This window comes from Pteropus alecto, unplaced genomic scaffold (genome assembly GCF_000325575.1).
Source record: "Pteropus alecto unplaced genomic scaffold, ASM32557v1 scaffold68, whole genome shotgun sequence".
In the NCBI taxonomy this organism is placed as follows: domain Eukaryota; kingdom Metazoa; phylum Chordata; class Mammalia; order Chiroptera; family Pteropodidae; genus Pteropus; species Pteropus alecto.
Window position 1 is genome coordinate 7,394,942 of NW_006441386.1, and position 10,269 is coordinate 7,405,210.

At 56.6% G+C, this 10,269-nt stretch overlaps 1 protein-coding gene across 1 annotated transcript in view; it reads left to right on the forward strand.

The window, feature by feature from the left end:
• Nucleotides 1-4,659, forward strand: part of SRRM3 (serine/arginine repetitive matrix 3) — a 36,695-nt gene extending 32,036 nt beyond the window's left edge. Inside the window, exons 10-13 of the mRNA XM_006918664.2 lie at nt 3-30; nt 796-1,005; nt 1,154-1,291; nt 3,126-4,659. Coding sequence (XP_006918726.1) covers nt 3-30; nt 796-1,005; nt 1,154-1,291; nt 3,126-3,354 — 605 coding nt within the window. The 3' untranslated portion in view covers nt 3,355-4,659. The remainder of the gene's footprint in view (nt 1-2; nt 31-795; nt 1,006-1,153; nt 1,292-3,125) is intronic.
• The last annotated feature ends 5,610 nt before the right edge of the window (nt 4,660-10,269 follow it).

A 10,269-nucleotide genomic window follows, 5' to 3' on the forward strand; every position in this document is an offset into this window, starting at 1 on the left:
AGAGCGAGGCCACGGCGGGCATGGGAAACGGTGAGCGGGCGCGGGCGGCCCCAGGGAGCCGGGGCTCCCCTCCCCGCACTATGCACAGCCCTCCCCTCCTCACGACGCCTCCCCTCGCCGACTCTTCCCTGCAGAGCTCCCCCCTTACTAATCACTCTTCCTCCCTCCTGATCACTTCCCCCGCACTCCCACAGAGCACCTTCACCCCACCGATCCCTCTCCTCTCCCTGGTCATTCTCCTTCCCCACTCGCTGAGCTCCCCGCTTACCGATCACTCCTCCTCGGCCCGAGGAGCCCTCTGTTCCCCACACTGATACTCTCCCCACAGCTCTCTTTCTAACCCCCTCCCACAATCCTTCTCCTCCCCCCACCACGGATCACCCTCCTTCTTCACTTGGGTTCCCCTCTCACTGATCACTCTCCCTGGACACCACGAAACACCCTCCACCTCACTGATTCTTCTCCCTACTCCCACCTTCCTTCCTCGGGTAAGCATCCCCCGCCAACCTTCCCCCACAACTCACACACAACCTCCTCTTGCTCACTAACCCACCCCTCCTCCATGAACTCCTCCTCCTTAGAGCCCTTCCGCCTACTGAGTCCCTTCCTCTCCACTGAGCCAGCTTCTCCCTAGCTGAGAAGCCCCACCTTGCCCCTCCACGGAGCTCACTTTCTTCCTAGCTGAAGAACGACCCTGTCACCCGGCCCCCGCTCTCTCCCCTCACTCCGTCCCTTCCTTCCACGAAGCCCACTTCCTCCTCCGCTGAGCCCTCTGTCGCCGTGCCCCTCCTCTAGGGCCAAGGAGCGGCCCCCGCGCGCCCGGCAGGCCAGCACCTCCCCGTCCCCGGGCGCGCACGGCCGGCACGGCGGCCCGGAGGGGAAGAGCTCGTCGCGCAGCCCGGGCCCCCAATCTAGCCGCTCGCCCTCCAAATCCCGTTCGCGCTCCGTGGAGAAGAGGGCCCGCAGCCCCAGCCGCTCGCCGTCGCCCAAGAAAACCCTGGGCCGGTAAGTGAGGACCGCCGGGCGCCTGAGGAAAGGAGGTGTGCGTGGGGCCCAGGGAGAGGGCGGGCCTGGGACGCCCTCGTGAGGCGGAGGCGGCGGGACCGGGCAGGGCGGCGGGCCGCCACGCTCACCTCGGGCCCGGGCCCCACAGGGACAAGGACGGCGAAGGCCGCGCCAGGCACGTTGAGGCCGAAGCTGCCCGCGCCCGGCGCCGCTCCCGCAGCTATTCGCCCATTCGCAAGCGGCGCCGGGATTCGCCCAGCTTCATGGAGCCGCGGCGCATCACCAGGTATGGAGGGGCCGGGGACTAGCTGCAGGGACCTGGGGGTGAGGGCCCCTGGAACCTCCTGGGGCTGCCGACCGAACCTGGTGCAGGGAGAGGTGGAGGCTCAAGGAGAGGAGGTGGGGGTTCAGTGAAAGGAAGAGGGCTCACAGAGGAGAGGGGCTAAAACTAGTGGTGCTGGAACGGGGGTGGGACTCAGAGACAGAGGGAGAGGTTCACTGAGGTCAGGGAGGCCTCAAGAAGGGAATGATCCGGTGAGGGCCTGAAGGCCCATGGAGGAGAGGACAATCTGTACTTGGATCTGGGTGGTAAGCTGCAAACGTGGAATTAAGCTCTAGAAGATTCCAGCCATCCCTCCTGGATCCCCTCCCTCCCTTCTTACCTCCCCATTCATCTCCTGGCAATGATGTCTCCTTTTCTCCTTCATCTCAAGGTCCAGCCTGCTGAGTGGCCTATGGCCAGCCTGGGGGCCAACTGGACCCCCTCTCCACAGGCTGCAGGGGAGATGCCCATGTGAGCTGATCTGGCTCTGTTCAGCTGTCTGTCTGCCTCTCCTTTTCTCACTAACCTCACTGCTCACCTCCCAGCCCCTGGGGAATTTGGAGGAGGGGGCACCAGCAGCTTGGTCTCTGGGGCAGCTGTGGGAGGAATCAGTCCCTCCCACTTTCCCCACGCAGTTCAGTGGCGCTGTGCCATGATCAGAGTTTCTCTGCCAGGACTGGAGGGTCTGGGCCTGGGTCTCCAGGTGAGCCGATGGTCTGTGTTTGCAGAAATCACCCCATTTCTACCCCTGACATGGGGTAGAGGGCCACAGCCAAAATTCTGAACCCAGCTCTGCCACCATCTTGCTGGGAGATCAGTGGGCCTCTCTGGGTCTCGGTTCTCACATCTGAGCAATAAGCAGACCTCCCTGAGCATCTTTTCAGCTCTTATATGAGGATATGGAGTTCAGTTTTAGACTGATGGTCTGATTCTCAAACTGGCCCTTCCTAGCCCTTGATGATAGCATTGCCTCCTCCCCTCACCCCAGAGCTAGAGGCCAGACTGCCAGACTTGGAACACCCACCCCCAGACAAGTCACACAGCCCACCCAAATGCCAGTGGGTCCTAAGATGGCCGACCCCCACACACCCTACCTGGCACCCACCTCAGCCCCTCTCCCAGGCTGCCTCCTCCTCCTTCCACTAACGTACACTTGTTTTCTTCCTCAGAATTAACCCCACGTGATGGGGGCATTGTCGCCTCCTTAACTACTCTCTTCTTTTTTCTTGGTCACAGCCTTCTGGCTTCAAACTAACTCAGGGGCTGGCGGGAGGTAGCTGAGTAAGGAGAGGGGGACAGTGGGGCCTGGGCTGGGCTGTGGGCATGGGTAGCAGTGGCCAGGGGTCTTTTCCTTGTTCCTTTAATTTGACCTGAAAAACCAAAACCCTCGATTCTGTTGGAAATAGAGGAGCAGGGCTGGGTCATATCCACAAACACTTCCATGCATAGAAGCTGCTGCTTAACTTTGTTGGTGTGAATTGTCTATATTTAAAAGTTTCATTCATTCAACAAATATTTATTGAGCACCTACTCAGGTCAAGCTGAGATTCAGCCCCCTTTCCCTGCAGACAAGCGAGGAAAAACAAAATGATCAACATGAAATTGGCAAGTGACCACTAATTGTCCAATCCTGTTGGAGCGGGGGAGGCGGGGGCACTCCAAGGTCAGGGCTCAGGGGCATCTGAGGCAGGGAAGCCCTGGCCACTGCTGTGGAGGGGCTTGGAGCCTGAGTGAGGGCCCAAGATGGGCAGAGCTCAGGGCCCTGGATGGCCTGTAATCAGCTTTTCCCTCCCGGCAGTGCCCGAAAGCGGCCCATCCCCTACTACCGGCCCAGCCCCTCATCCTCCTCCAGCTGCCTGAGCAGTGACTACTCAAGCCGGAGCCCCAGCCGCAGCCCCAGCCCGGGCCACAGTCACGGAAGCTACAGCAGTCGCAGTCGCGGGACCCGAAGCCGCACATGCAGCCCCTCCCAGACCCCCAGTCCCAGCTACCACAGCAGAAGCAGCTCAGAAAGTGGGGGCTTCTGAGCCCAGACAGTCCCAGCTTGGTGCCCACTGGCACAGTAAGAGGCGAGGGGTCAGGCCCCAGGACTCATGGGGGAGCCTTCACCCCACTACTACAAAGAGGTCCCAGGCCCAGGGAAGACCTTGAGGGTGGGCGCCCGTAGACAAGGAGGAGCTGGGTTCTGCTGCTTCTAGAGGGTCCCTACCCCCACCTCCTGCCAGCCCACTGTACACAGGGAACAAAGAGCCTTTTGAACACAGGGATCGCCCTGCCCTCCTTCCTGCTTAATGCACTAGGCTGGAGACCTCAGCTCAATGGACCCAGGGACACCTCTGAAGGTACCAGTTCTAGGAGCCTCCCTTACCCACTCTGCAGGGCCCTTGGCTCCTCTCTATCACTGGGCGGACAAGGAGGTAGGACAGCAAGCAGAATCTAAGTTAGAAGAAAGAATAGCCTAACCCTTGGTGCACAACCATCCAGGCTGGGGAGCTGTTTCCTTCTGAGCTGGCTGCAGGAGGACCCTGGCTGAGGGCTGGAGGCTGGCCCCACAGCCTCCCTAAACCCCTCCCCTGGCCCAGGAGTGCCAGAGTAGGTGGGCCCCTAAGCCCCAACCTGAGAGTCAGGGATCTCAGTCTTGGTCCCACCTCTCTTCTTCAGGTTAGACCCTCTTCTCCAGCCCTCACCCCATGCCCTGGGCTAAGGCCACAACAGCCAGGCCTTCTGCATGACAAGAGGTGGGACAAAACAGACCACAACTGCATCTGACCCTAAGATCAAAAGGGGTCCAGGTAGGGTGGTGGAAGAGAGAAAGGCTGGAAGAGGAGCCTATGAGAAAAGGAAGAAGCAATGCAGCCCGATGACTAAGCAGGCCCAGGTGTACCCGAGTGCCCCTTGTCTGAGACATGGGCCAGATGGCAGCACGGGGTCAGAGGCCTAGGATAACATGTGCTTCAGGCTTGCCCAAGGGAGAACTTCCTCCTCAGGGTTTGATAGGGAGGTAGTCAGCCAAGGCTTCCCAGAGAAGGGTGCTACAGCCCTTGGGAGAAAGGGTAGGATCTAGACTGAGGGCCTTGACCTGAGGCATCAATGGGAAGCAGTAGCCTCCAGCCCTCCTCTGCTGCTCCCAGCCCCCTCCTCCTGGGGCCCTCAGGGATCTCATGAAGTCTTCCTTGGCCCAACAGGGCAGATGCCCTGGGCTCCAGTGGAGGGAGGGGTCTGGGGTCTGGTCCGGGTTCCCCCTCTCTATTTCCTCCTCCCTCTTTCTCCGCGGTGCGGATAAAACTTGGACTCTAATAAAATACTCGGTGCCAGGATGGCAGTTGGTGAGACCTGGCCTCTGTGGATTTGGGTACCTGGGGAGTGTGGGGAAGGCATGGGGTCCTGGAGTCCTTCCCTCTGAGAAATGGGAGAGACTTAGACTCCTCAGGAACCAGAGCCCAACACATCCATCCATTTCCCCCATCCTTCAACTTCCATGCATGAGTCTGAAGAGACTGCAGCTCTGTGGGAAGGAAAACAGGGACCCAAGAAGACCACTCCCACTCCCCCCAACTCCCACAACCCCACTAGCTTCAGCAGTGGATGGGGGTGGAGAAGAGAGAGGAGGCACTGGGCGGACACGCAGGCCCCTCCCTATAGGTGCAATGTTCCAGAACAACTAGAACATAGCTTAGAGCATCACGTGGCTGTGAATCCAGTCTCCTACTCTTCCCAGCTGTGTGACATGCAGGGCTGAGAGGCAGCAGAAAGGAAATACTGTCCTGAAAGCACTAAGCACCAGAACTGGCAAAGAGTGAGTATTCCATACATGGCCACTTAAGGAAAATAGCAGGTATCCGGCCCTGGCTGGGCACAAGGATGGGGCCTGGAAAGGGAGAGTTTAAAGTGGTGGGGTCTTTTTTTTTTTTTTTAAACAGTTACTCAATTGTATTTCTTTCCTTTATATATATCTAAACAGATACCAAAAAAAAAAAAAAAAATTTCTTCTTCTCTCTTAGAATGGTTTTTAACCATGTTTTGAATCAACTGCTCTTTGAGAATCTGATGAAGATTGGGAACCCTTTCCCCAGAAGATGTGCACATGCCCCTGATTTGGCATACAATTTCAGAGCTCACAGATACTCTGAAGCCTTTAAGGTCCACAGGTTAAGAATACTGGTCCGCTTCTGTTGAGGGAGCAGCTGACATGTCCCTGGCTCCGGTTTGCATGAGCCACGGTACAGATGTCCTTGGTCTGGTCTGGTTCCCAGAGCAGGGGACCTCCTGAAGCCTACGGCTGTGTCAACATATGACCTCCTCTCCAGTTCCTTTTTCTTCCAACTGTAAGGAGCACCTGAAGGGGCCTTTGGCCAGTGGCTTTGTTTCTGATCTGAGGAAGCTGTTCAAAGAAGCACCTGTGTCTCTTTAACCCTTTATACAAGCTCAGCAAAACTGAGCCTCAAGCAAGCAGTTTGAGCTGTAAGGAGTACACACTGGCCCTGCTCTGGAGATGCCACCTCCTGAGCAGGGAGCATGAAAAACACCCAAAGGTGGCCATAGAAATTCAGCCTGTCTCACACAACCCATACCTGCTCCTTCACTTCCCTATTCCATTCCTCACTGCTCAGCCTGATGCCTTCCCCCCTGCACCCTACAGCCAGGCTGCCCCCAGATGGTGCCACTTCTTTCTTTCTGCCCCGCCTCCATTCCTAATTGAACAATCCAGGGCCTTCTCACCAGGACCCCTCCCATGCCTACCACCTGCTGCCTTGATCTTGCCCCCTCCAATCTATCCTGCTCTATCTAAAATGCAAATCCAACCTTTCATTCACTCATTCCACACATACTTATTGAACATCTACTGTGTGCCACACACAGTCCCCTGGCTCTGAGGACACAGTATTGAATTGATGAAACAGAACTTTCTGCTCTGTGGACCCTGCATCCTATGACTGTGTTCACCAGCTCGTAGGGCTCATAAGACCTTCCAAATGGCTCCACCTGGAATGGCCAGCCTTTCCTCCCGCCAGCCTTCCAACCTCCTCTCCCACCACTGCCCTTTGACTCCAGTATATCCCAATCCAGATGACCCTCCTCCCTAGGTCTCGCAGGCATGCCCCTTCCACCTCCACAGGTTCAGGTGAACTCATGGTACAAGGCCCAGCTCAGCTCCTTTCTACCCCCAAGAGCCTTCTGGTCCCCAGCTGTGGTGGCCACTCCTGCTTCTGGTTTCTTCCGGTGCTGGGTCTGTTCCTGCCGTTAGGGCCTTAAGCTCTTGTTCCAGTTGTTTGTTGGCAAGTCTCTCCCTAAATCTGTGAGTTTCTGAGCCCAGGCCATGCCATATTGGTCTCTGCCACCCTAAAATAGGCATCTTTAAAATGTTTGTCGAATGAGTAAATGAGTGAATGAGAAAGCCAGGGAATGAATAGTTCCAGAACCCTTGGGGAAAGGTGGGGCGCAAAGGCAAGGTGTGGTGGCTTCAGGAAGACACTAGAGGGCGATAGAGAGAGAGGAAAAACTGCCAGTTGTTATTAGGCAGGAGGGGCACACACTGGCCTGGCGGGAGAGGAGAGAGCCCTGGGGGAGGGTCCATGTCAGCCTGGAATCCTGGAGCTCTTGTCCTCAGTGCCCTCCCTGGCTATTTGGGGAAGCAACGTGAGTTCCCTGGGGAAAGACGGGGAGGGTACTAGGGTACCAAGCCCCTGTAACTCCCATGGACTGAAGGTTCAGCCTCTGCTCAGTACCTTGGGAAAAGGGAAAAATACCGCCAGGAAGGCAGGCAAGAAAACAGGAAACTCCAATTCTGCAATGGTAACAAGAAGAGGGAGAATAGATGGGAGTGGGGAACCGTTTCAGGATGTGGACCTTTGGGATGCCGTAAGTCCTCTCCTGATCTCTGTCTCCGCAGATGGGGGCTACAGGGACCACCCGCATCTTTCCCCTCCCAACATACGCAGCAGCCGGGAGGCTGGACAGGGCTTTCCTGTGTCCTATTTCCTTAATTGGTTTCCTTCAGCCGCAGACCCACAACAGCAAGTCACGAGTGCGCATGCCCAGTTTGGGTGTCCCGGCTGGCATCCGCCATCCCTTGCCTCACCGAGGTGCTCTTGGAAGCCCTCTGGCCTCTCACCAGCCTCTCTCAGCTGAAGGTGTATTCAGCAAACTGGTCCTAACACCAGGTACCTGCTCTTCCTTCTCCAGGCCCCCTACCCCCTGAGAAAGGCCCTCAGGACACCTAAGACATGAGCCTAAGGGAGGGCCTCCCACCTCCACAGCCACCACAGGGGACACCACATCTCCATGTCCTCCCTCATCCACTCCCTCTGATCACCATATGCACATCGCCTCGGCAGCATTAGGGGGCCTGGAGGAAGGGGGAAGAGTGGAGGAAAAACTGTTGATTCATGGCACTGGAAGGAGTCCAGTCGGCTCATTGTACAGATGAAGAAAATGAGTCATGGGAGCCGGCCACTGGCCAAGGTCACAGAGTCAGAGACATGTAGATCCCCAGACTCCCAAGCTAAAACAGATTCTTTCTGCTGCAGGGGTGGGAGAGGCCAGAGGAAGGGTCCCCTCCCACCTGGCCCCTCCCTGGCAACCATTCTGGGATGATGGAGGTGAGGTGATCTGAAGGTCAGCCAGAAGCCAGAGGCCTAGTGGGTGGGCAAGCTGGAAATAGGTTTTTGGAACTGGACTCCTAGAAGGGCAGTGTCTAGATGCTTCCAGAAAGATGTAGTGCCTCCCACTCCTAAGAGTTCGAATTACCACTGCCCACATTTTCATTTCCCAGCAGGCCCAGCAACCAACGCAATCTGCAATGTGTCATCTGTCAGACTTCTCCAGGGAGCTTGAGCAGCTGCCTGAAGACTCTCGAACTTTCTCTGAGGCTGAGCCAGAGTAGGAGGGGCTGGCTAAGCCACAGTTGGCAAAGGCCAACCAAGGGTGTGGCTAGTGTGGCCAAGGTCTCGGGCACAGTGCCAGGCTAGGAGGCTGGTCTTTGAACTGCTACAGAGTACCCCAGACTCTGGGGCCAGGGATGAGGGGAGGGGCCCCTCTAACTAAAGAATCTCAGACCCTGAGTGCCCACCTCCCCTCCCCATTGCCCTGCCTCCCCCATTAGCTTCTGGGAAATCCCTGGGGGTGGAGTCAGTTGTTCTCTTAATCTCAGAAAAACTACCTCTGACAGCTCAGTGCCTAGAATGCTAGGGCAAAAGACTATCAAAGAACATTTGGGCAGGTGGGCAAGTGAGGGCTGACATCCAGCCTTTGCTCCTCTTGCCAAGCCCTGTGCCTGGTTTCAGGGTGCAGTCTCCTGGAGGAAGAGCACCTGGTCAGAGCTGGAAGGACCCCAGAGAGTCTGTCTCAATCCTCCCTGTCCAGACGGGCAACCCTTAGCTTCACACTTTACATACTCCCAGAAGTCCACATCCCGCAGCCCTCCCTGGACTGTCTGGGAAGTCTCTCCCCCACCAGACAGAGAGTCAGGGGGTCTGAGTTCCAATCTTTACCACCCTCTTACCAGCTTTGTGAACTTGAGCTACTCTGACTCTCAGTTTTCTCATCTCAATAATGGGATTCTGATAAGATACTTGAATGCACTGAAATGCATGCAACTGGATAATTCTCATTAGTCTAAGTTTCGATATCCAAAATTAAGGACCTCCTTAATAACGATTAACTGTATTGAGCACCAGGCACTTTGAGTGCATTATTGCATTTTAGATTCACCACAACCCTGCCACATTCTGCAGATGGTGACATGGGCTCAGAGAGGTCACCAGGCCAGGGAACAGCAGCACCCAGATTCAAGTCCAGCCTTGTCTGACCCCAAAACCCAGTTTTTCCCACACCCCACCCCCTATTACCATGACCCAGAGCCATTCATGTCCCTTCCCTTGTGACTGGCAGAGTGACTTAAAAGTCCCTCAAGAACTGGTCCTCTGAAGATGGATGTGAATTCTCTGTTCTGCCTCTCCCACCTGCCGTGAGCAGAGCGATGAGGTTGCTGCACCTTGGGTTGCACAACTTCCCCTGGCTGGGGCGGTAGGAATGGATCCTCCCCACCTGGTTTCAAGCAAGATGAAGGGAGCCATGAAAGGAACTTGTGTTTACGAAGTGCCGGCAGCCAGGTAGGCAGCCCCCACCCAGAGCGTGGCTGGGCCTGGCAGGGCCACACTTGAAAGCATCCATGACCACACCTGACAGCTCCCTCTAGGGTGGGGCACCTGGGCTCCAGTCTGGGCCAAGGTGGGCGGACAGGGGTGGATGAGGGCCCTCCTTGGCTCCTGACCTCATTCTGACTTTATAGAGCAGGGGCGGGTGGGGCTGCAAGCCCCAGGGAGCCAAGGCCTGAGACTTCCTGAAGCTGAGACCCTTGGGGGTCAGCAAGTAGCTCTCAGCTGAGACCTACTGGGCTGATGACATGATCCAGCAAGGGAAATGGGGACCCCTGTCCTGTCTGCCTCCCACCCTTAGCCCAAGAGAGCCCCAGGTGTTCAGGGGCCTTTCCAAAGGTGACATCAGATTCATGGCCCTGATGGGGCACAGGTGGGTAAGAAAGGCATCCAGGAGCTCTCTCTCTTGAAGAGGAAACCGAGGCTCCGAGAGGGCATAAGACTTGTTGTTACTCTCAGCTCACTGAGGTAAGTAGCCTGGAGTCTGGCTTCCAGCCCCTCAGGTGTCCTGGGCAGGGCAAGTCTCCCTGGAGAACTAGCTGAGTATAGCCTCAGCCCAGGAGAAGGGCAGCAATCAGGGTGGGTCTCAGAAAGAGAGGAGGTAGGGAAACTCCAAAGGAGCCCCTGTGGGTAAGAGCCCTGAGCACTGGAGAGGCAAGTCGCTTACTCTGCTGGTGTCTTACAGGAGTCAGTGGGCTGACTCTGAACCTCGGTCTTCTCATCTAAAAAGGAGAGATAGTAAGATATAAGTCAGAAAAAGGAAGGCTAGACCAGGGTCATACCTAT